Source organism: Dasypus novemcinctus, chromosome 4 (assembly GCF_030445035.2).
Source record: "Dasypus novemcinctus isolate mDasNov1 chromosome 4, mDasNov1.1.hap2, whole genome shotgun sequence".
NCBI classification, from domain to species: domain Eukaryota; kingdom Metazoa; phylum Chordata; class Mammalia; order Cingulata; family Dasypodidae; genus Dasypus; species Dasypus novemcinctus.
Window position 1 is genome coordinate 26,182,812 of NC_080676.1, and position 25,985 is coordinate 26,208,796.

At 42.4% G+C, this 25,985-nt stretch overlaps 1 protein-coding gene across 2 annotated transcripts in view; it reads left to right on the forward strand.

Moving 5' to 3' along the window:
- Positions 1 to 323: 323 nt before the first annotated feature.
- The window catches only part of KCNAB1 (potassium voltage-gated channel subfamily A regulatory beta subunit 1), a 417,236-nt gene continuing 391,574 nt past the window's right edge, over positions 324 to 25,985 (forward strand). Inside the window, exon 1 of one of the 2 annotated variants that reach the window (XM_071214579.1) lies at positions 324 to 743. In XM_071214579.1, coding sequence (XP_071070680.1) covers positions 469 to 743 — 275 coding nt within the window. In that variant the 5' untranslated portion in view covers positions 324 to 468. Of the gene's footprint in view, positions 744 to 19,998; positions 20,433 to 25,985 lie in introns of those variants that run through there. The other variant, XM_004454440.5, reaches the window with a different exon arrangement.

The window sequence follows — 25,985 nt, forward strand, 5'->3', positions numbered from 1 at the left end:
TGTTAAATTTATTTGAGGAAATTCACATTAAAACTTTTCAAACTCTAAAGGGACTCTAATTAAGAACAGTTAATGAGTCACCAGTTATCTTTTTCTGTAGCTTTAACATGACAATCAAATATAATTTACCAGACCCTAATGATCTAAGGCTCAGAATGATCATTGTTAAATAAAGCAGAAGTACTGACTTACAGAAGAAATAGCACTGAAAATGTGCACTGTGACAATGTTTTTCTTCTTTTTAATTTCTGTGTTCCAAGATCTCATAGGTAGTGGCCCACTTAAGCCTTTCCGGGGAAAGCTTAGAGATACCCTTTCATCCTAAGCCAAGCCCGGGCTCTAATTACAGCTTCGTGCAGGATAAGTTTAAGGGGGAAGTGGGAGCAGGCAGAAGCAGAAAATCAATTCAAATTACTTTGATGCCAGGGACTTGGCGTCTTCTCGGAAAGCCGGCCACTCACTTCAACGATGCTGGCCGCGCGCACCGGAGCGGCGGGCAGCCAGATCTCAGAAGAGAACGCCAGGTTAAGGAAGCAGCCTGGGCTCTCCATAGGGGCGAAAGACAGATCTCCCAAGAAAGCCTCAGAAAATGGCAAAGACAGCAGCCTCGGCCCCTCGGGGCAAACCCAGCTCCGAGCTCGGCAACTGGCCTTGCTGCGTGAGGTGGAGATGAGCTGGTACCTACAGCTGTGCGGGCTGTCGGCGGAGCAGAGCGCGGCCCACAGCCGCGGCATGCCTCACAGGTAAGCGGCACCCTCCCAGGTAAGCGGCACCCTCCCAGGTAAGCCCCGTCCTGCAGGGCTCCTGGGGGAGCGCGGTCACAGCACGCCGAGAGGGCTGCCCTGGGACCTTTCGCCTACTGCGGGCCATCTTCAGGGTCTAATTGCCTTTCAGATGATTGACACTTAAGAAGGCGTCCTCCAAGAGCAGGGACTTGGTGAAAATGGCAAATAATGACCCCTGGATTGCTATTCAGAAAACACACCTTGTAAGGAGGCCGCTGACTTTCAGTAGCTGACAGGAAGCAGGTGTTGCATTAATTTTCTGAAGTAAAAATAGGAGGAGTCCAAAGATTGCATGAAAATGCTCCCCTCCAAAACAACGGAAAAGACCCTTGCAATCCTTCTGCGCTTCCTTTACCTTGCAAACTTGGGGCCGAGGGAAGGAAATGTGTTTTGCCTGTTTAGAAGTTTACAGCTTGGTGCTGTGAGCTTGCGGAATGAAGGTTCAGTGTTGGCAACGGGGTGCACAGGGAAACACACTGGCCACTAATATGCGGGTCTGAGCCCCATGTCTGAGAAAGACCTAAACCATTAGGAGGAAAAAGCACTTAAAAAAAAAAAAAAAGAAGAGACACTTGTAAGACAAGTCCCTATAAGTTCTCTCTGTTCTTTTCTCAGCCTTGACTTCAAATAAAGCAGCATAGGGCTAATTGCACAAATCCCAGTGCTCTAAGGCAAAAAGTATTGAGTAAGGCATCTGGAGTCCTAACATTTAAGAATGCTCATTCTCTGTACTTACTACAAAAAATCTCTTAGGCATAAAAGGTACTTTTGCAAGGAAATTATAGTGAAAAGAAAGCCTAAAATAACTATTTCCATTAAATGGTAATAAACATGCATTAGAAATGAAATATGACTCCAGTGGAATGGTCAAAGTATCGAAAACCACTTTTATAGAGAATGTGTGGTAGTAAAGAATTTCTGGAAAGTATGCTGCTTATCAAAGCATCCCACTGTGCTCAGAGCTGTCCCATTTTTATATTTCTAATTCCAAAAAAACACTATAGGAAAACTTATTTAGCAATTGAATTAAATGATGCATACAAATTTGGATTATAAATGGATTCAAAATGACTGTCAAGGCAGTAACAAAATAAATATTTCCTCATTTAAGCCACTATTCAAAAATCAACATTTTACAGGGAGTACCAAATTAACCTTCTGGAGATGTTCTGTCAAACACCTTTGCTGCTCATGGCCAGAGTGATTCATGCGAATCATTTGTACAGGCTAATAGTTCACATTCAGGATAGTTCACATTCGGGATACAAGGAGGGTGGTTTCATTCAAAGGAAGCTTGAATGAGTCTGTTGCTGTGTGCCTCATATCTGTGCATCTTAAAGCCATTGTGAAAGAGCCTCCAGAAAAAGAGTAGCAAAGGAAAGACTTGATAATGGTTTCCTCCCATAATACTTTATTTACTCTAAACCAGAAACTTCTCTTGAAAGTGTCTAATACTGTATTATAAAATTCCTGCTTCATTGTCTGATGTTAGAAAAATATTTCTCAGGTAAGGGTGGTGTGTTAGTTAAGTTAACCAGATTTAGCCACCAACTTTTGGGGGACAAACCTGTCTTCATTCTTTTCTGCTTTACTTAAACAGCAACTTGTCCTATAGTCAGAGGAGATTGGATTTAAACATAATCTAGAATTATGGGTTCCATGGCAATCTGTGGAGAAATGTTAAGATCATTGCGTTGAGTCATAGTAACTTTGTATGTCCCTTGTTTAGAGTGTTGAAGAATAGTGAAGGTAGTATCTACTTTATTTTTAAAAAATTTATTTCCTCCCCCTCCCCACTGTCTGCTCTGTGTCCATTCACTGTGTGTGTTCTTCTTTGTCCAGCTTGCATTGTTGTCAGCGGCACGGGGAATCTGTGTCTCTTTTTGTTGTGTCATCTTGCTGCCTCAGCTCTGTGTGTGTGCAGGCCATGCTTTTTTCACATGGGGCGGCTCTCCTTGAGGGGCGCACTCCTTGCACATGGGGCTCCCCTATGCAGGGGACACCCCTGTGTGGCATGATACTTCTTGCGTGCATCAGCACTACATGTTGGCCAGTTCACCACACAGGTCAGGAAGCCCTGGGTTTGAAACCTGGACTCCTCATATGGTAGGCGGATGCTCTATCAGTTGAGCCAAATCCGCTTCCCTGTAGTATCTACTTTACATCATCAAAAATTAAAAATGTCTTCTCCCCTTTTGTCTGTGCAACATGATTGTTTCTAGGATGAAACTGTTATGTGCAGTTGGAACTAAGTCCATTTATAAATTAAAATTAGATGGGTTTACTGCAGAGTTCTATGTTCGTATATCTCAGAAAACTAAGGCAAGTCTTTTCATTGCCACTCCTTCTTTCTTTCCACCCCAAAGTTGAATCTACCTGCCTTACTTGAGTCCTTGAGCTTACTGGGACAATGGCAAAGACCAATGGTGCTATCCCTTCAATTCTGTCAATTACTTATAGAAAGTTTTTCTGGACTTTCAATTCCTCCACCTCCCCCCCCCCAAAGGTCATGGTCTGTGAAACATTACTTACAGGACAGAATACGAACTGTGTTGAAGACTACTTGAAAACAGTACATATTTGCTGCTGGCAAGAACTCAGTAGGTCTTTTGTTGATGGTCATTGGCAGAGAATTATGGAAGGCTCTAACTCCAATTTCCTTCTTGGGACAATAAAATTAAAGTATTTTATAACAGATGAAGTTTAGTTTAGGAGAGACTTGAGGATTATTTTATGCCCATATTCTATGGTAACTTGTATTTGAAACAATAAATGATTGTAAGAGAGCATTAGAGATAGTGAGGGATCGAGCATATATTTCAGATAGATTTCAGAAATAAAATTGCAGGAAGCAGGGCAATGAATGCACCTTAGTTTTGTGGAAAGTGGTTCTGTCCCCTTTTCTGGACTCTCATCACTGTTCATTACTAAAACTTTCCCATTGCCTCAAACAGAAGTGCCACACCCTTTATGTATTAACTCCCCATTCTCCCTGGCCTTCTCCCTGGCAACTTGTACTCTAATTTCTGTCTCTATGAGCTAGCATATTTTCTGCTCTTTTCTTTGTAGTTACCTTGGGGCTTAAATTTAACATCTTAAATCTATAACATCTTTTGCTTTCATATGGCTTCAATGCTTATACACAAATATGTTTCTATACTCCTCCATTTCCCCACCTTTATGTCATTATTGCCACAGAGAAAAGGCAATCCGTGGAGGGAACAGTGAGAGCAAAGGCACGATGTATGAAAGCAGGAAAGGGAGAGCTGCTTCTATTCAAAGGGGCCTCTGTCAGAATCTCAGAAAGGTTACTGTAGGCCAGCATCCGGAGTGTGGACAGCAGAATGGAAGAAGAGGAGACCATTTCAGAGAAGTGGTATTGGGCAGAGGCCAGGCTGGGAGAAGAGTGAGTGAGTGAGGCTATGCTCAGGAAGAGGCAATGGAGGAGAGAGGATGATAGCTGTAATCTGAAGCAGGGGAGTGTGTAATGCAAATGAGGAAGAGGATGGAGTCGAGGGCACCAAGTACAGGTGTTAGCGTTGGCAAAGGCAAGTGTTTGGTGTGACCTGGTATTGAGGGCAAGCCCTCTGAGCCCCATGGTCTGCAGGCTTGCACCAGCTACCAGCCAGGAGGCTTGGGGCAAGCCCCTTGCCTGAGAGGGGCTGTTGACTTAGGGGGCAAGAGCATAGATCTTAGAGTTAAGCTGCTGGGGGCAAGCCCTGAATCTGCCACTTAGTAGCTGTGTGACTTAGTCTCTCTGTGCCTTGATATCCTCCACTATAAAAGGTGAAGAATGATAGCACTGAAGCCATAGGTTTGCCATGGAAATCAAATGCCTGAAACAAATAAAGCTCACAGAATGGGGCCTGGTGAACAGTAAACATGCTATTACATAAAAGTCCTTTGTATATTTGCTGATATATAGTCCGTGCCCTTGTTATGATCATGAAACTATTATCAGATCAGCCACAATTAGGGAGGTTTCCCCTTTCTGGAATGTACTCACTCTGCTGTGATTCTGTAAATGTGTGAAAGAAGACCTCATTCATAAGACTGTTGTGAAAATTCCATACAGCGATGGAAAATACCTGGTGTAGATGGACACTCTGTTTCAGTAACCCCACCTTAGTCAAATGGATCAGGGCAGAGTATGGAGGGACGGAAATAAGCTGTAATGGAATACTCTCATTTTTTTAAACCAATAATTTTTCTTAGAAAATACTATTGATTAGAGTTTTTTCTTTTTCTTCTTTTTTAAAGATTTACTTTTTATTTATTTGTTTGTTTATTCATTCATTCATTCATTCATTCATTCATTCATTCATTCATTTATTTATTTCTCCCTGCCACCTTCATTGTTTTGCACTTGCTGTCTGCTTTCTGCATCCATTCACCATGCGTTCACTGGGAAGTGATCCTAGGACCTCCCAGAGTGGGAGAGAGGTGCCCAATCTCTTGCGCCACCTCGGCTTCCCAGTCTGCTGTGCTTCTCATTGTCTCTCATCTGTGTCTCTTTTTGTTGTGTCATCTTGCTGCACCAGCTATCTGCGTGGGCCAGCACCCCATGTGGGCCAGCACTCCTGTGTGGGCCAGCTCTTTGCTCTGGCCAGCTCGCCACGCCAGCCAACTTGCCTTCACCAGGAGGCCCGGGGAATTGAACCCTGGACTTCCCATATGGTGGATGGGAGCCCGTCTGCTTGAGCCACATCTGCTTCCCAGAGTTTTTTCTTATTAAAGAAAAAGCTTCTCCTTTTCTGAAAGATGATATACATTTTCTCAGAGCAGGCACATTTTCCTTAAGGCTGTAATTCTTGTAATGTTTATATAAGAAGCTGCATCGAAGCATCTTTCTAGAGATGTTGGAATACGAGGACATTTTTATATAGTTTAGTCTGATTTTAGTCATATGCCAGGAAGACAGCTTCCTAGCTCATTGTTCTGTTGCCTTATTTAATGCAAATCTTAGACCATCAAATGGGTGAGGAGCAAGAGGGTGAACCTCAGAACTGGATTTAGGAAGCCAGAGGAAGTCTCCAGCATTGCAGCAGCTCCTCTAATGAGGGGTGGGTTTGCCATGGTACCCAAAGGTGATGCCATCCTTTGACTTAAGGAAAAATGAGGCTGACTTTGTCCTGCGTGGCTGCCCCCAGGTGATGAGTAGGAAGTAGCCTATCCCTGAGCAACCCCACAGCAGAAGCCAAGTACACAGGGGCTTGCTTCTGTTTGTATCTCTGTGACTGCTATTTTAGTTACCTGGGGAAAATGAAGGCAGTTTCTCAGCTTTATATTCCTCTTAGTTGGGCTTTTGAAGGAAACCCTGAAAGTGTTTATATCTTGGTCCTTGGACCTACCTACAGGGTTCTGTCCTAATTGGTCATTTGTGATTTCTAAAGAGAGCAGCAGCTCCCGTTTCTCTCTCGCCCTGAGGTTTCTCTGCCTTTCCAGGAAACAGGTTTCTGTGATGGACACAGCATTGGTTGAGGGGCTGGAGCCATGTTTCAAATCCTATTTTGCTGTGTGTCCTTAGGTAAGGTTTTTAAAGTTCTCCAGACTCTTTTCCTTCTTCTGAAAAAATGAGAAGGCCACACAAGACGAGCCTTTGGACTCTTTTCAGCTCTGGCTTGTGTGGTGTAATACTATCACAGGCCAGAGCAAAGGGGCAGAGCGTGGTTCCCCCCTTGGCCGCTGACCTACGGAGAGCATGCAGTTGTGTTACCTCTGCAAAAAGAGAAAGGAGTTGATGCTTTGTTTTGGAGTTGTAGGGCCAGTGGAAACTTTCTCTTTGATTTTTAAAGTGCATTATTTATGGAGTAGGTGGGGTTCAGTGTTTCGAGCACCTCCTTCCCATGTATGAGGCCCTAGGTTCAATCCCTGGTTACCTCCTAAAAAAATTGGCTGACTACTGCCAGTCATGCTAGATTTTTAAAATTTCCTTTCATAGCAGGGTAAGAACTGCACAAACACCCTCTTTTGTAATGTTGCCGTTTATACGTTTTCACATATGGTATTTCATTTGCATTCATGCAGCACAGAGCACATGGTCTTACCTCCCAGCGAACGATTTCTTAAGGCAGCATGTGGGAATCACACCTTTCCCTCTCCTTTTGAGCTGCTGGCATCATGCCCTGCATTTGGATAACCAAGAGCTGGGGATGCTGGGGAGCAGCTCCGATGGAGAAGAATTCACGCACACAGGGGACTAGGGGAGGGTGCAAGGGCTGTGTGACAGAGCCCACCGCGAACTGCGCTGAGGCCCGGGGAGGCACCAGCGTGGCCTCCTCCATTAGCTGAATTTAACTCAATTTCAGAAACTGGGTTCAAGTTGGAGTTTTGGACCATTTCCCTCTCATCTGAGCTCTGAGAGGACACAAAGTTTAGGCAGTAACAGCTGTTCTGGCCTTTTCAATTTTAGCTTGTGGTTAGCACTAAATGGTGGGTGCTAATGCCCTGCTGGAGATTTTACTCTTGTATTATGTGCTGTGGCTCCGTGTGGAGGAAGAAACAACATGGCTTTTTTTGTTAGCACATTTTCTTGCTGTCTTTTTTTTTTTTAAAGATACATGTATCACACAAATTGTTATGTTAAAAAATAGAAGAGGTTCCCATATACCCCCCACCCCCCCAGCCCACTCCTCCCACATCAACAACCTCTTTCATCATTGTGGCACATTCATTGCATTTGGTGAATACATTTTGGAGCACTGCTGCACCACATGGATTATAGTTTACATTGTAGTTTACACTCTCCCCCAGTCCATCCAGTGGGTTATGGCAGGATATATAATGTCCTGCATCTGTCCCTGAAATAGCATTCAGGACATCTCCAAGTCCTGAAAATGCCCCCATATCACACCTCTTCTTCCCTCTCCCTGCCCTCACCAACTCCCATGGCCACAACAGCATTTTGAGGAGCACTTGCTCACGTTTCCGTGGCGGTGACGGTTGAAATAGTGCTTCACTTCCCCAACAGCCTTCACATTTATGTGAAATGCCATCAGGCACCGATCTTGCAGTTTTAGAGAAAACACTTCTATTCCAAGGCGAGAGCAATTGGGCATTTTGTGTGCACTGGTAACATACATTGCAACCTAATATCAAACAGAAATTTACCAAATATTTCTTTTCAAACAGAAACTTGCCAAATATTTCTTCAGTAATCAAGAAATGAAACTGGTGGTGGGGCTCCTGAATCCTGCCTATGATTAGGTTGTAGGTAAAGGCTTTTTCAAATGCAAACTCAATTGACTTTATTAAAGGTAACCCCAGCTGCTATAGGAGATAAACCCTGAAATTTCAGTGACTTGACGTACAGTTTATTTCTTACTCTTCTAAGTGTGATCTGTGGTAGGAAGTTCCAAGCAGATGGGATTCAGACTGATGATGTTACTCTCACTGCAACTTGTGGCTTCTAAGGTGGCCACGGCTCGGCTCGACAGTGACATCCAGGAAGGCTTTTTTTGGGCAAGGCCTGGAATTGGTGCCTGTGGGCAAAGGCGACATTGGCCAGAATTCAATCACATGACCACACTCAATTGCAAAGGAGGCTGGGAATTGTAGTTCAATTATGTGCCTAGAAGAAAGACAGGGGGAAAGCAAACAGCTGGCCAGTCTGCCACAGAGCAGTGGTCAGAGCAGGAAAAGGGGAGTGCTGAGGTGGAGTTGGGCTATCTCCTTTAATGGAGAGAGAAGAAAGCACTTCTTTACTCACTGCATTAATCTCTTCATTTTAAAGCCTGCCCCACTGGCCTGGCCTCTCTGTAGCTCTACAGTGTGCCAGTCTCTTTGGGCTCCCCTAGTTGTATCTCACATTCCTGTTTCACTGAGAAGGCCAATGCCCCTTCAGAAACCTGTAGGAGGTGATCTGATATCACCTTGGCAGGGACTGGGGACACTGGTAAAGTCAATAACCTTCCCCGTGCCAGTCTGTGCAGGTTCAGCTCTCATTTTGAACCTCTCAGAGTTATTTTCACAACCCTAAGAATCCCTCTGGGTGGTTGAACTGGAGCCTCCCTGCACGTGTTTTATTCCTCTCCCATTTGGTTGTGAGATGTAGATGCTGCAGTGCAGCAGGTGGGTCCTTTCCATGGTAACAGCCAGGACAGACGGTACCTCGTGAGGCAGGATCACGCACATGGAAATAAAAGTCAGAGAACACTTGTTGAGAGCCAGGAGAGCTCACCAATTCAGCCTGTTATTTCAGAATCAAGAAGGTGTGTGTTTTCAAGAGGAGCTTCAATCATGTAATCATTATACAGGCCTTTGTTTGTTTTGTTTATTAAACAGGTTTTCATTTTTTATCTTTTTTTTAAAGATACATAGATCACACAAAATGTTACATTAGAAAATATAAGAGGTTACCATATGTGCCACTCCCCATACTCCCCACTCCTCCCACATCGACAACTGTTTTCATTAGCGTGGTACACTCATTGCCTTTGATGAATACGTTTTGGAGCACTGCTATACAGCATGGAGTACAGTTTATGTTGTAGCTTACACTCTCTCCCAGTCCGTTCAGTGGGTTATGGCAGGACATATTAAGGCATCTACCGGATTCCTGAAGGCAGGTAAGCTAGTCAGTCTGTGTCCCAGTAGCAGTCACAACATGGTTTTGAATATAATAGCGATAAAGAAACCTTTAACAACCTTTCTGGCCTCTCAGATGAGGTTTTATCATGTGATCTTGAGTAGCTTCTCCTCCTCTGTGAGTCATAATCATTCAGTTAAGGTATGTGCAGATTTTTGTGTGGAATGCGGAAGAATTCAGGTAATAATTGGTTAAGAAAATTTGGGTTTGTATTTGAGATCTTTTTTTAAAAAAAATTATAAATCCCCTTTGAAAGAGTTCGCTTAAAAAAAAAAAGTCAAAGCCCAATGAGTATTATGTAGCTTAATCTTCAAATTTAATTTGATTACATCAATGGCATTAAGTAGAAAACAGACTGTCTAAAAGGGCTGTGGAATTATTTAATTACCTCAGAGACTAAGGAAGTTGTAGTCAACATAAACAATTCCACAGTGGGATACATTCAGAAGATCTGCTCTTTCTGTCTGTGAGCTGAATCATTTAAATGATGTGGTTGTCCAAACATCAGTTGCTTATTGAACAAAATATCAAATGCCTAATCTGTTTACAATATTTTAGATTCCAGATGGTCATTTATCCAAAAGAAATGACAGAGAAATATTAAGTTTAAGTGTGTTTTTAAAGGATTTTCAGTTAAATGAATTTCTGATAAAATCAACATACCGAATTAATGTAAAAAAAAAAAAAGGAAAACCATTATTTACATTCAAGGATTGCCTTTTATTACCGTATATTGAAAGTGAAAAATTTCTAACAATCAGACTGGAAAATCAAACAGAAATTCACTGCAAAGTTTGAACATGTATTATGGGACATGTGGTTGCATAAGACATAATAGTGTCTTTCCCTGAATAATAGTGGAGTCTTTTCTGGAAAGACAAAATGACAATACAGTTTTATTGGCCATGGTAAAAGTGTGATTGAAGTGCTGTGGAACAAAGAAAAAGGGACAATTCATTTTGTAAGGGAGCAGGGGAGACAAGGCAAAGCAGTGTCAGGAAAAGATAAAAAGATACACGTAAGATGTACCATTTCAGCTGGGCTTTAACAGGGAAGCACGAGGGTTTGTGGGAATGCAAACTAGTGAGAAGGTAGGCAGAGAAGGCTCAGGAGAAAGAAACTGTAGTCTGCAGCTCAAGAGCAAGTTTGACCCTACTCTAGGCTAAGAATCGGCTAGCCACCAAGCTGCTGTTAATGGGAAGAAAGAGCAAACGGGCATGATAATATTTCTAAATGGAATATAATCACAACTAGGTCTCCTATATCTAACTTTATTAAAGAATGACAACTTTCACCCAAGCAATTTCCCTCAATATCTGAAATTTTCTAATTTAAGTGTCAAAGACTTTAAAATTTTAAACGTGATGAAACAAGCTGACAACTCTAGTTTACCTTAACAAATGTCAGTTATTATGCCATGCTAAAATGTCCTCAGGGACTACTGAAGCTTACAAAATTATTTGCCTAGAAAATTAGAGGTCTCATTTTGCCATTTTATTTTTAAAAATTTGGCTTCTGGATTTTTTTTCTTACTTCATCGAAAACTTTTCTTGCTGTTGTCGGCACACCTTCTAACTGCCCTTTTCGATTAATTTGCTGTCTTTGCTCTGCTGAGGCATGGCAAATGAGAAGACCAATCTTGCTAGAATTATGACCAAAAAAGAGTAAATTATTTATTTATTTATTTTTTAAAGATTTGTTTTTTATCTATTTCTCTCCCCTTTCCCCCTACCCCCCTGTCCTGGTTGTCTGTTCTCTGTGTCTATTTGCTGCATCTTCTTCTTGTCCCCTTCTGTTGTTGTCAGCGGCACGGGAATCTGTGTCTCTTTTTGTTGTGTCATCTTGTGTCAGCTCTCCGTGTATGCGGCACCATTCCTGGGCAGGCTGCACTTTCTTTCATGCTGGGCGGCTCTCCTTATGGGGTGCACTCCTTTCACATGCGGCTCCCCTATGCAGGGGACACCCCTGCGTGGCACGGCACTCCTTGTGCACATCAGCATTGCACGTGGGCCAGCTCTACACGGGTCAAGGAGGCCCCGGGTTTGAACCGTGGACCTCCCATGTGGTAGACGGACACCCCATCCACTGGGCCAAGTCCGCTTCCCAAGAGTAAATGTTTTATGAGTTGAGGTAGTCTCCCAAGAGTTTTAAAACTTGGACTTTATGGTATTTATGTTCATTTGTTTATTCTTGGTTGTATTCTCTCTAGCAAGGTTGCTGAAAAGGTGACTGCAAGATAATTCAGTTGTTATTCATTTAAGCTAACATTTGAATCTGTTTGGAAAAAATGTCAAATGCTGAAATTGCTTCAAGTTGAAATTTATCTTGGAATAATCCCCAGGGATTTCAGAAAAGCAAACCTTGTAGAACATCATTTTTCAAAATGGGAGACTTGTACCAGATTTTATAAATTTTAAAAGAGAACATTCCATCATAAAGAAAGCAACGTGAAGCTATTCCTTCTCCTTCCACAGCAGACACACACTGATGGATTTTCAGTGGATCATTTTTTCAACAGTAGTGCCTTGGGACTGGGTCAATGGTTATACAGTGAAATACCATTTCAAGAGGCAATGCCGTATGTTTGGAGACTTAAAATATATAAATGTTTTTAACTCCATGGAGCTAGTATCGATTTCCCATTTTTCTGAGGAGCAAATGAAAACTCAGAAAGTATCCAAGTCATACAACTGGTGTGCTGAAGAGTAAAGGTTTTAATCCTATTCTTCTGAGCTTAAAGTGCATACTCTTGGAAACTTGCATTTTTTAAAAAAAGATTTGGTTTTTTAAAATTTATTTCTCTCCCCTTCGCAGCAACACCCGCCCCCCCAGTTGTCTGCTCTCTGTGTCCATTTGCTGTGTTCTTCTGTGTCCGCTTGTATTCTTGTCAGCGGCACCAAGAATCTGTGTTTCTTTTTGTCGCGTCATCTTGCTGTGTCAGCTCTGTGTGTGTGTGGCCCCACTCCTGGGCAGGCTGCGCTTTTTTCACATGGGGCAGCTCTCCTTACTGGGTGCACTCATTGCAGGTGGGGCTCCCCCACACGGGGGTCACCCCTGTATGGCACGGCACTCCTTACGTGCATCAGCACCGTGCATGGGCCAGCTTCAATATGGGTCAGGAGGCCCTGGGTTTGAACCTTGGATCTCCCATGTGGTAGGCGGATGCTCTATCCATTGAGCCAAATCTGCATTTTAGTCCAGTCCTTACAATAACTGATCACTAAATGTTGCCTATTTGCTTCCTTATTTTCAAAACAAAAAGATTTAACTAACTAATTTTTAGAAGTTCTTCCAGCTCTAATTAGACTCCTAAATAGTTCAGATTCATGTATTAAATATCTAAAAGAAGAGGTCGATTTGGTTGGATGAAATGATCCCAATAAGATCTCTCAGGAATGCATTGTATCACAAAATTGAAGCTATAAATTTTTGACCTTGTTTTTAAAGCTGAGATTTACTTTCCCTGATACCATGTCCCATCCCAGCTTCTCAGCCTTGTCTCTGACAAGTTCCAGGCATAATAATGTGTGGAAGAAGATATATGAACCCCAAGTGACTACAGATGTGTGGAAGTCTTTGCAACTTTCACTCCTGCTTTCTGAGCAGGGCTTTTAAGGAGTGATGGAGCTATTTCTTGGTAGATGAAGAACAAATAAGCTTTATCCAGGCAATCTTTCACTTCTCTTTAGAAGGGAGAGAGTCATATTTCAAGCCATCCCCTTGCATTTTACAGTCATGCAAGCCATAGTATCACAGTCATCTGAAAATTGTCTTTGGCTTTGCTGAGTCTGTCCAGATCAGCCACATATAGCCATATATGCTGAGCCCTGCCCAACGCTTGGGGGCGCAATCCACATAGACTACAATGGCGAGAGCAGCCTTTGGACTTGAGCAATGCAGTGACCCTCTGCTGCTGACAGTGTTGTAGGTATTATAACAATGACCTCTACCTATTGTGCCATTTATTCTGTGCCATGCACATCAAATATAATGCTTCCTTTACTCTTTACAACAAGCCTATGAAGCACTAGGTGAGCTGTCCACTCCAGAGCAAGAAACTTGGATTCAGAAAATGTTCATGGTCATTCCACCAGTGAGCTGTAGGGCAGTAGTCAACCCAAGTTCCTAAGTTCACAGCCTGTGCTCCTTCCACCATGCTTTCCTCCCTCTCCATGAGAATTCTGCTAAGCCAGGCCAATACAGACTGGGAAAAGAGGGGAAGGGGTTCTTGCCATCCTGCAAGCATTACTTCAAGTGGTGACTCCAGACATGTGACCACAAAACTATCCTGATCTCAAACCTTCCATGGCTCAACATTGCTCAAAACTAGAATGACATTGCAAGGATGGATACGGGCTATTACACACTTCATCAAAATCTATAAAGTAGTGTGAGGCAGGGTGTAAACTATATTGTAAATTTTATTCCATAGCTAGTAGCAATGTTCCAATATGTATTCATCAATTGTAACAAATGTACCACACTAATAAAAGATGTTGTTATTGTGGGAAAGCATGGGAAGGAGAGGGGGTGGGTCATATGGGAATCCCCTATATTTTTGATGCAACATTTATGTGATCTAAACCTTCTTTAAAGATTAAAAAAGGGAAGTGGACTTGACCCAGTGGTTAGGGCATCTTTCTACCACATGGGAGGTCCGCAGTTCAAACCCTGGGACTCCTTGACCCATGTGCAGCTGACCCATGCGCAGTGCTGATGCGCGCAAGATGTGCCCTGCCACGCAGGGGTGTCCCCCGCATAGGGGAGCCCCAAGCGCAAGGAGTGCGCCCCCGTAATGAGAGCCGCCCAGTGCGAAAGAAAGTGCAGCCTGCCCAAGAATGGCGCCACACACATGGAGAGCTGACACAACAAGATAATGCAACAAAAAGAAACACAGATTCCCGTGCCACTGACAACAACAGAAGCAGACAAAGAAGAACACGCAGCAAATAGACACAGAGAACAGACAACTGGGGTGGGGGCTTGGGGGAAAGGGGAGAGAAATAAATAAATAAATAAATAAATCTTTTAAAAATAAATAAACTTAAAATATATATATATTTATTTAAAAAAATAAAGATTAAAAAAAATTTCCCATCTCTCCCCTCTCTCCCCCCCCAAAAGACCTCAAAGCTTATATAACGAGATTGAGTTCCCAATTCCCACCCTTTCCATCTTTTTCTACCACCTCTCTCCCAGATCATGCTGTGCTCCCAACAGCCATATTTGGAGACACTTTTGGACATTGGGTTCCCAGCGGCTATTTCCTTTTCTTTAGCTTTAGGCTAAATGCCATATTTTGGCACCTTTTGGGACTTTCTGCAAAAAGAGCAAGAGCGTCACACCCACAGGAGTAAGGAAAGCTTTTGCTACAAATGCCAAAGCTCTATGTGAAAACCACAAAATTCTGGTTGTGGATGTCGGTCTGCATGAGATAGATGCGAAATGCCAGTGAAATCACAAGGGCCAGTCCAGCACACAAGGCCTTTACAGGCTGAGCAAGGGACAGCTAGACCCAGGTGCTCCCAAATCTACTTGATTTTTTCTAAATCAAGGCTATCATGTGTAAGTCTATGCCTATATTAGAAGTGTGAGAAATTGTACTTTGGGGAGGATGCTGTTTTTCTCTTATAGAGCCTGAGTGTATAGTATATTAGCAGTAGGAATAAGGAAAAGAGACAAAACAAGACTGAGGTGAAGATGCTGCTTTCTGGAAAAGGCAGCCGAGGCTGGCTCCCAGGGGCTCTCTGTCAGCGGCAGGCTACGACGTCATGGACTGTCCTTCCCCTCTCCTGTCCTATCAGGACGGTTTGGTCTTAACCCCAGAGAAAACGTGAAGGGAGGTGACGTGAAGGGGGGTGAGAAGGATTGTCTAGGAAAGTGCCAGTGAACAATAAACAGAGACTTTCAAGGTAAGATTTCTTTCTTGATTTCACACTTCTGAAAGGTGCTCTCTCCACACCCCTGCCCCTGCCCTCTACTGCTGATGTTACTACTTAATATCTCAAGGGGTCTTCCCTTACCCTCGCCCCTCTCCTCCTAAGACCAGGTTTGGGGTGTCTCCCACTGCTTACCTCTGCTTGGGCTCGTGTGGCATGCTCTGAAATTGTCTATGCTTGTCCTTCTCCTCCCCTCCACCTCCACTCCAGGGCACAGGAGATGTTTTATTCATTGAGAGAACACACACATCCTTCCCATACAGCTGGACCCCTAGGTAGCTCTGGCAGAGCTGAAGAGAAGATGACTAGGACGAGAAGAGGAGTGCCTCTGGAAGGTTCCCAGTGGGACGCCAGCTGACAGCTCACCCAGGTGCTGGCTTCTCTGTCCCAGCGTCACTGGTAGAGCACTAGTAAGCAAATACGAACAGAAGCAGGAAGAGCAAGTCCCAAACATAATCGGAATAGGAAAACTTGACCAGAACTTGGATGGTGCTCCTTGTCCAAACCCAGCTGTGCAGACTCCTCCGCTCAGCCACGGGCACAGAGTCCCGTCCTCTCACTCCACCAGCGCTGGCCTCGGCTCTCAGTTCTAGGCTGAGACGACGCTTTGATGACTGTGGCGTGGTCACAAGTGCAGCACACAGTGTTTAACACAACTCTTTAGCCGAGAACATGTTTAATCCAGGCTATAAATGTGTTTGCTATATTCCAAGAATCCTAGCAGCAATCTCATGAGCCTGGTATCTTACAGAACTAGCTAATAATTCATTGAATCCACCTGTCCCCAGTCAACACAGGAAGGCTTCTCACCTCTGTAGAATGTCTAGCCTGAGACTTTTTAAAGACTCACAGAGCCTCACACCTAGGAGAATCTTAGAGATTACCTTAGTCTAAACTAATAAAGAAACAAAGGGACAAAGAAGTCAAGATCTACCCTAGGTCACACAGTTATATATGAATGCTAATGGGTGTTGGTAAAGCCTGCCCAAGGGAGCTTCTATCTGTGGATTTTTCTGAGTCCCAAGGCCTCTTGCGCCCATTGGCAGAATGTGAACTGAAGCATTGCTTTCATCAGATGACTTGCCATTTCTCCCGCGCCCTGCCAACCCTGTGAGAGCATCCTTAAAAATTCTGAAAAGAACATGATAATTGTCATTCTAGATATACACAGAGACAGCAAGAAAGACATGAACCGTCCCCTGCAGTGGTACAGAGACATTTCTTATAGTCTTATCACATTTACTTTAAAACTATCTTAACTTGGACTAACAGCTAAAAGGACTAATATTAACAGTTCCCTTATAAATATAGTTTTTACCACCAACCTTCAAATGAGGACCTTTTATGACATTGACCGACTTTTGGAACTTTATGAAAAGAAACTCCAGTTTCCAGGCAAATATTGACTTCCTCATCCCTCTGTCCTTTCCTGGGTCTGATTCCAGAAGGCAGAGAAAGAGAGGGATGCACCAGAGAGGACTGTGCCTCATCTTTCTTGATCACTTTCCCAGCTCACCTCTGCTTCTTCCCTGGAGGAAACTCCTACTGCTTCACCCTTCAGGTGTTTAGACCCTGGAATAATCACTTTAATGATTCTCACAGTCAGATTGAACTAGTGGCTATGGTAAGTGACGGAACAATTGGTACCACTTTTCCTGAGAAATCAACTTTCTCCTTAACACCATTCCATTGCACTGTTCCTCTTCTGCCTTTTCTGGCCTTCTCTTCTTTACCAGCTCTTGTTTTTCCCTTGAGGCTCAGGGCCTTAGTTGCTGGGGTACAAACCAGGGAATCCAATGAAGGTCCCTGATCAGTTCCCCAGGAGATGCTGTGTGTCTGAAATAGAGATGGGAATTCTTTCTCGAATGCTGAAATCACTTCCCCTTTGAAGGCCTTCAACTGATTGGATGAGATGACACTCATTGCTGACAGCAAGCTCCTCAGTTGATTGTAGATGTAATTACCCATCTATGCAATCAACTCACTGATGATTAAAGTCCATGAAATTACCTGACCGAGTTGACACATTAGCCTAAACATCGCAGTCCAGTCCTTATCAATTTGGCAGTGACGCACATCACCTTAAACCATACTTAGTCTCTAAATAAAAGCAATGAAAATAAAAACAATAACAAACATCTGCCTAACAATATTCAACAGCCCTGCATACAACTGGAAGGGCACTAAATCCCTCCAGAACAGGGTGCAAGTCCTTGGGTAATATTAATTCTTAAATTTGATACCCTTAAATACTATGACATGAAACTAATGCAACTTATGTCATATGATAAGGGGAAAGGACATGGAAGAAAACAAAGTTATTTGTTTTATGTACGTATACAAACATACTCATCACAAAGCAAGGAAGAAATATTCATGACCATTATAGTCCTCATTTCTGTAACTGGTCACATGATTGAAGTTCACATTTATTACTACCTTCTTCCACTACCCATTCCATGTTCCCTTTATTGTCAGCAAGCGCCTTAGTTGGTTGTGGTTCTTTGTCTGGTGGGCAAACTTTCATTCCTGGATATTCTGGGCCATTGTTATTACTGGCTGGATTGGGTTGTTGCAATTTTCTATTGACTTTAATCACAGGGCATGGCAGTACTAAGGGAGGCCCTAGGGGATCTCCTGTATTCCAGGCGACCTTTTCTTTACCTCCATTATGTAAGTGTAGTCCTATTTCCCCTTGATAGTGAGGATCAATTACCCCAGTCAGCACAGTAATTCCCTTCTTTGCTTGTTGATTTAGGGCCAAGAGGAGCCCAAAGTGGCCAGGTGGCAGGTCTTAACTTCCAGTTCAATGGAAGAGTTGTTGTGTCTCCTGGCGGAAGCACTCCTCCTTTTGAACTAAGACCTGTACAACAGCAGAGTTTAAGGTTGCAGTGACAGGAAGCAAAAATTTTCCTAGTGGATCACTAGAGGTAATTTTGAGTGGTGCCACTCCCATTTCCACCTCTTGATTCCTGTCCTGTGAATCCTGGCTATGGGAGAAACAGCATCAGAGTTTGGACGCTGATTTAGCGCATACACAGCCTGCTGGAGAGCATCGTCCCAGTTCTGCAAGGTATTGCTGCCTAGCTGATACCATAACTGAGTCTTCAAAAGGCCATTCCACCATTCTATCCATCCAACTGCTTCAGGAAGACGGAGCACATGGTAAGACCAGTGAATTCCATGAGCAGGTGCCCATTCCCACACATCATTTGCTGTAAGGTGGGTTCTTTGATCAGAAACAATACTGTGTGGAATGTCATGGTGGTGGTAAGATATTCAGTAAGTCCACAGATAGTAGTTTTGCAAGAAGCTTTGCATGCAGAGAGGGCCAATCCATATCTATATGGGATGTAACTGCGTCTATTACAGTTATAACAAATCGCTGCCCCTTCCATGGTGGAAGTGGTCCAATGTAGTCATCCTGCCACCAGGTAGTAGGCTGATCGCCTTGAGGAATGCTGCCACATTAGGGGCTGAGTGTGGGTCTCTGCCGCTGGCAGACTGGGCCCTCAGCAATGGCTGTAGCCGAGTTGGCCTTGGTGAGGGGAAGTTCATGTTGCTGAGGCCATACATAACCTCCACCCCTTCCGCCATGGCCACTTTGTTCATGAGCCTATTGGGTAATGGCAGGAGCGTCTGGGGAGAGAGGCTGCACTGCAGTGCGTAGCGTGGGTCACCGTATCCACTTGATTATTAAAATCTTCCTCTGCTGAATCACCCTCTGGTGAGCATTCACGTGGACAGAACACAAATATTTTCATATTTTTGTCTTCTCAGAAAGTTCTATCCATATACCTTTTCCCCAGCCCTTCATTTTGGATATATGGTTTGTAAATTCTGTCTCCCATTCTATAATTTGGTTTTTTATTATGTTTACAGAGCCTTTTGCAGAGCAAATTTTTAATATTTTGATGAGATCTACACTATTAATTTTTCCTTTTATGGATTGTGCGTTTGGTATTAAGTTTAAGAACTCTTTGCTTTGCTCTAGGCCCCCAAGATTTTCTTCTACCTTTTCCAGAAGTTTTATAGGTTTACATTTTATATTTAAGTCTGTAATCCATTGTGAATTAATTTTTGTAGAAATATGAGGTTTAAATCAAGAGTTTTTTGTTTGTTTTTGCCTATGTATGTCCAATCATTCCAACACCATTTGTTGAAAAGGCTATCCTTCCTCCATTGAGTTATTTTTGCAACTCCGTCTAAAATCTTTTAGAGGAGAACAGTCATAGCTCAGTGGTTGAGTGTCTGCTTCCCACATACAAGGTCCCGGCTTTAATCCCTGGTGCCTCCTAAAAAAAATCATTTGAACGTATTTGTATGGGCCTTTTGCTTTTCACAACCACCTTATTGACATTTTCCAGCAGCATCTGAAAAAGAAAAAGGTTAATGGCTCATTCACTCAGATGAATCATGCCACCAGTAAAAAAAAATTGTTTTATTATGAGATATTTGATAACAGAGAGAGGTCTCATTATATAGTCATGAATCATCACCAAGGCCTTACGGTCCTTATGAGAACAGAAGATTTGGCTCATATCCCACCAAAATATTTCCTTTTACCTAAATAGAAAGTCATGGGAAAGACTGCCTGTGTTGTTTTTTTTTTCCCTTAGGGCCAATACACGGTTGCTTAAGTTTCACTTTGGGAACTTTAAAAGGATAAGAAAAGCAATTGGCCTTTGCGAGGCTCCTCTTTGTCCAGGCCTCAGTAGAGACGCGTAATCAACTGCTAAGCACTGCTTACTTGCATATAAAAGGGATAAGTAAGATCTACAGAAAACAACAGAAGCCAGATAACTCCAGTTAATCACAGCAAGATACAGCCAATCGTAAGGCTAAGGGCACATAATTTTGCTTGATGGTTTTTTGAAACATGCATCTGTATAAACCTGCTTGTGCAGACATCCCCAGCCCCAAGCTGGGCCTGCCGAAATCCTGTGAATCTGCTCTCAAATGTAAACGGCAAACGGCAGTGAGCAAGCCTCAGCCTCAGGCAGCCTGCTGGCCAGTTAGGCCCAGTGGAGCCGCGGAACGGAAATATCTGGAGAAGTTTTTACGTGCCCATGGAGTGTCGTTGCAGGAAACCACCAAGGCAGAGACGGGCATGGCATACAGGTACTTGTTCACTGCACAGTCATTGAACCGGGGCTCTGACCTTCAAAGGTAGTTACTATTAAAGAAATAAGGATTGAAATTTCAAAGTGAAACAGTATACAGGAAAAGTAAAAGAAAAATTAAGCACCCAGCCCTCTTCTTGGGTTGCCTTATTTTTTTCTAGCTATAAATGATCTATTGTCTATTGTCTCAAAAGGTTACATCAAAGATCGTGAAGTTCACCTGTAGAAGGGCCTAACCTTGTGCTGCTAGTAGAAATAACTTTGACTTTGAGTAGTTAGATTTAGTGGGTCAAAATGAAGAATGGGGAACTTCATCCATCTTAAGGGAATTTAAAAGCTAAAAGTAGAATTTCCTAAGGCTGCCTGAGCTCCCAAGGCTGTTATTTTCTTCTAAGTCAGAATCATGTGGTCAAATGTCTTGTAAAGTAGTTTATGAGAGCTGGCAAGTTCTTGAAATGACAGCACTTTTTATCAATGTAGCCCAAGATAAATTACTGGTTGTTCTCTAACCTTCCAATACCATCATTTATTCTGTGAAATATTAACAAAAGGGAGAAACATTTCTAGGTATGGGGTTGGACGTGTAATCTTTGTAAATTGCTCTGAGATGGGAAGTATTCTTTTTCAGAGCATTTCTTGTTGAAATATTCTATAAGGTATGCCCCTGTACCAGTGCTTCCTTGACAAACTCCTGCAGTTTTAAACATCATGGCAGGCGAGCAAAAGCTGCACAGAAGGACAAGGGCACGGAAAACTGCAGAAACAATCTGGCATTTCTAAAGAATGGTAGTCTTAGCTCAAGTCCAAATCTTCTACTTCACAGGGTAAGATTGTTTCGCGTATGCAAGACATCCCCATGATTACACTTTTCCATAATCTAAAGGTCTATTTCAGAGTAATAGCTACTGCTCTAATTTATTAGCTAATTTTATTAATAAAGCAATTTGTAATGACATGACTCCTCTCTGGAGAGCAAGGTATTTTACAGAGACTCCTTATGTAATAAAGGGCTCGTGCAGAAGAGGAAGGAGCTCTTCTAGATTTATAGGGAACAAAGGCCAGCGTGCCCCTTCATGCTTTGGAAGTGGAGCCTAAGAGGAATCCAACTACTCTTCCAAAAGAACATGTGACTCCAGGCACTGGGATGGGGGAGGAGAGGAGGAGGGACCCACATTCCTCACCCACCTTCTTATCTGAACCCCTTTTCCACAAGAAGGAGCCTTCTCCTCTCCATACCTCTCCACTTTCTCTCGCTCTCTTCTTGTTGCTTTCCTTGACCTCAGTGGTAGTAGTTACTGTGGGAATATAGACCAGGCAGAGGGGAAGATGAGCTGTTTCACTTTTTTATCTCTTGTTCTCTTTTTTTTAATTTTAAAAACAATTTATTGAACTATATTATTCATACACAAGTATACATAAACAATAAGTGTATAGTAAAAGTTGTGAGCTTACAAAACGAACATGCATAACATTATACAGGGCTCCCATACATCTCCCCACAACAAATAACTTTCATTGTTGTGAAACATTTGTAACCAATTACGAAAGAGCATTGTAAAAGTATTAGTATACTAATGATAGTCCATATCTTACATTTGGTAAGATCATACATTTTTCACCCCACCCATCCTATTATATATTTTTTGTTTATGAACTATGCAATTTCTCTAAAATGTACAGTCAATGGCATTTGGTATAATCACTGAGCTGTGCATTCATCACTTCAATCAATATTAGAACATTTTCATTAATAAAAAAAGAACACCCAACAAAAAACAAACCACTATCATACCCATATGCTAGCAATACTAATTACAAATCCTATGATGTGCTTTCATCATTTCTATTAATTTCCAAACATTTAGAAATAACTTCCTACCAATTCTGCACAAATTAAACCTCAACTTTCTATTCTCTAACCGCATTCTAGTCTCTGGTGACTTATATTCAATTTATGAACTCCAATGGGTTTGCTTATTATATTTCATTCATAATAGTGAAATCATACAATATTTGTCCTTTTGTGCCTGGCTTGCTTACTCAACATAATGTCCTCCAGTTTAATCCACGTTGTCATATGCTTCACGACTTCATTTCTTCTTAGTAATATAGCCCATTGTGTGTATATACCACAGTTTGTTTATTCACTCATCAATTGATGGACACGTGGGTTGTTTTCATCTTTTGGCAATTATGAACAATGTCACTATGAACATCGATGTGCAGATGTCTATTCATGTCACTGCTTTCAGTTTTTCTGAGTATATACCTAGTAGTGGTATTGCCAGGTCACATGGTAGATCTATAACTTCTTTAGGAACTGCCAAACAGACTTCCACAGTGGCTGTACCAGTCTATATTCCCACCAACAGTGAACAAGCATTCCCATCTCTTCACATCCTCTCCAACACTTGTAGTTTTCTCATTGTAGTGTTGATCTGCTTTTTACCCTCTTCACAAAGTCCTTCGAGGTACAGAAGAGTTTAATTTTCAGGAGGTCCCATTTACTGATTTTACTTCTGTTGCTACTGTTTTAGGTGTAAGGTTTAAGAGACCCTCACCTCCTACAATTTTGTCAGTGTTTCCCTACATTATCTTCTAGGAGTGTTATGGTCCTGGCTTTTATGTTTAGGTCTTTAGTACAATTTGAGTCGATTCTTGTATAGGGAGTGAGATAAGGGTTCTCTTTTATTCTTTTGGTTATGGATATCCATTTCTCCCAGCACCAGTTGTTGAAGAGACTGTTCTATCTCTGTGTTCTATCCACAAAAGTGGACTTGTTAGGCTTATCAAGCATTAGTTGAGCACTGGCTGATGATGCAACTGGAAAAAGACCTTGAAAAAAAGAGGGAAATGATAAAGATCAAATGGCTAGGAGACTTCAAATGAGTTTATATGGCTAAGAGGGATCGCACTTACATGCATCTCAGCAGGATCTCATAGATGGTTAAAGTAGATACAACTCCAGGTAGTGGTGCTCCTGAGGGCTATGGGGACACCCAGCTCCTACTGTCATGGCAGATGGCTCCGGAGTTTGGTGCCTTGCCAGTGGGCCCTACTTTGGAATTTGTGCTCTTTTTTTTTTTTATTGCACCGTGTGTGTGTGTGTGTGTGTGTGTGTATATATATATATATATATGATTCATTTATTTATTTCTCTCCCCTTCCCCCCTACCCCGGTTGTCTGTTCTCTGTGACTATTTGCTGTGTCTTCTTTGTCTGTTTCTGTTGTTGTCAGCAGCACGGGAATCTGTGTTTCTTTCTGTTGCGTCATCTTGTTGTGTAAGCTCTCTGTGTGTGTGGTGCCATTCCTGGGCAGGCTGCACTTTCTTTCACACTGGGCGGCTCTCCTTATGGGATGCACTCCTTGCGTGTGGGGCTCCCCTACGAGGGGACACCCCTGCGTGGCAAGGCACTCCTTATGTGTATCAGCACCGCGCATGGGCCAGCTGCACACGGGTCAAGGAGGCCCGGGGTTTGAACCGCCCTAACCCCTGGGCCAAGTTTGCCGCCTGGAATTTCTGCTCTTGAGTGTGATGGAGTTGGATTCAGATGTGACTCCTCTACACATGCCTCTCTGTCCCTTTTATTGAACCTGTGGTTGATGCTTGGGCTGGTGTATGTCCATGGTACTTGAATCTCTGGGAATGTCCATGTGCTAGCTGGGCTCTGAGCTTCAGCAGAGTTGCAACACCTACTCTACAGTTTGTTGGACTTACCCAGGTCAGCTGACAGAGAGGTGAGTATGGACAACCACCACACCAAGGAACCGAGAGAGTCTACAGCTGTGGGCAGGAGAGTCCCATCCACCAGCCATGTGGGATCGAAGTCTCCTCTCAACTGGGAGATGGAGTGGGTATTGCCATCCCAGGGTTCTCCTGATGGGGGGAATGAAATATGGATTAGAGTGGACTTACCAGTATTCTACTATAGAATTATTGTGACTCTAGCAATGGAAGAAATTGTATCATTGATGTGGAGACAGTGGCCACTGGAGTTGCTGAAGGCAGGGAGAGGGAAGAAGAGGTTTGATATGGGGGCATTTTCAGGACTTGGAGATGTCCTGAATGATATTGCAGGGATAGATGTAGGACATTATATATCCTGCCATAACCCACTGAATGGACTGTGAGAAAGTAAACTACAAGGTAAATTATAATCCATGCTGTGGAGCAGTGCTCCAAAATGCATTCATCAAATGCAATGAATGTACCACACGAATGAAAGAAGTTGATGTGGGAAAAGTGGGGGGTGGGTGGGTGAGGGTGGGGATTGGAACATATGGAAACCCCCTATATTTTTTAATGTAACAATTTGTGATCTATGTATCTTTTAAAAATAAATAAAAATATATATTTTAAAAAATTAGTTGACCATAGATGTGCCTGTTTCTGAACTATCAGTTTGGTTCAACTGATCAATGTGTCTATCTTTGTGCCAGTACTATGCTGTTTTGACCACTGTAGCTTTATATTGCACTTCAAGGTAGAGAAGTATATGAGTCCTCCAGCTTTGCTCTTCTTCTTTTAGGATGCTTTTGGTTATTCAGGACCCCTTTCCCTTATAAATAATTTGGTAACTGACTTTTCTATTTCCATGAATTAGGCTGTTGGAATTTTGATTGGTATTGCGTTGACTCTATAAATCTGTTTGGGCAGAATTGACACCTTCATAATGTTTAGTTTTCCAATCCATTAACACAAACCCTTCTTCCATCTGTGTAGGTCTTCTTCGATTTCTTTAGCAGTCTTTTAGCAGTGTTTTGCAGTTTTCTGAATACAGATCCCTTACATTCCTGGTTAAATTAATTCTTAGATACTTGAGTCCTTTTGTTGCTATTGTAAAGGGAATTTTTTTCTTGATTTCCTCCTCAGCTTGCTCATTACCAGTGTATAGAAATGCTACTGATTTTTGCATGTTGATCTTTTATCCTACCATGTTGCTGAACTCATTTATTAGTTCTCACAGCTTGTTGTAGATATTTTCGGGATTTTCTAATTAAAGGATGAGGTCACCTATGTACAGTGAGTGTTTTACTTCATCTTTTCCAATTTGGATGCCTTTATTTATTTTTCTTACTTAATTGCTCTGGCTGGAACTTGTAGCACAATGTTGAGTAACAGTGGTGAGAATAGGCATCCTTGACTTGTTCCCAATCATAAAGGGAAAACTTTCAACCTTTTCCCATTGAGTATAATGTTGGCTGTGGGTTGTTCATATATGCCTTTTATCATATTAAGGAATTTTCCTTCTATTCCTATCTTTTGAAGTGTTTTTATCAAGTAAGGATGCTAGATTTTGTTGAATGCTTTTTCTGCATCAATTGAGATGATCACATGTTTTTTTCCCTTCAATTTGTTAATGTGGTGTATTATGTGGATTGATTTTCTTATGCTGAGCAGGACTTGCATACCAGGAATAAATCTCAATTGGTCATGATGTTTAAATCTTTTGATATTCTGTTGTATTCTATTTGCAAGTGTTTTGTTGAGAATGTTTGCGTCTATGTTCATTAGAGAGGCTGGTTTGTAATTTTTTTTTCTTCTAGTGT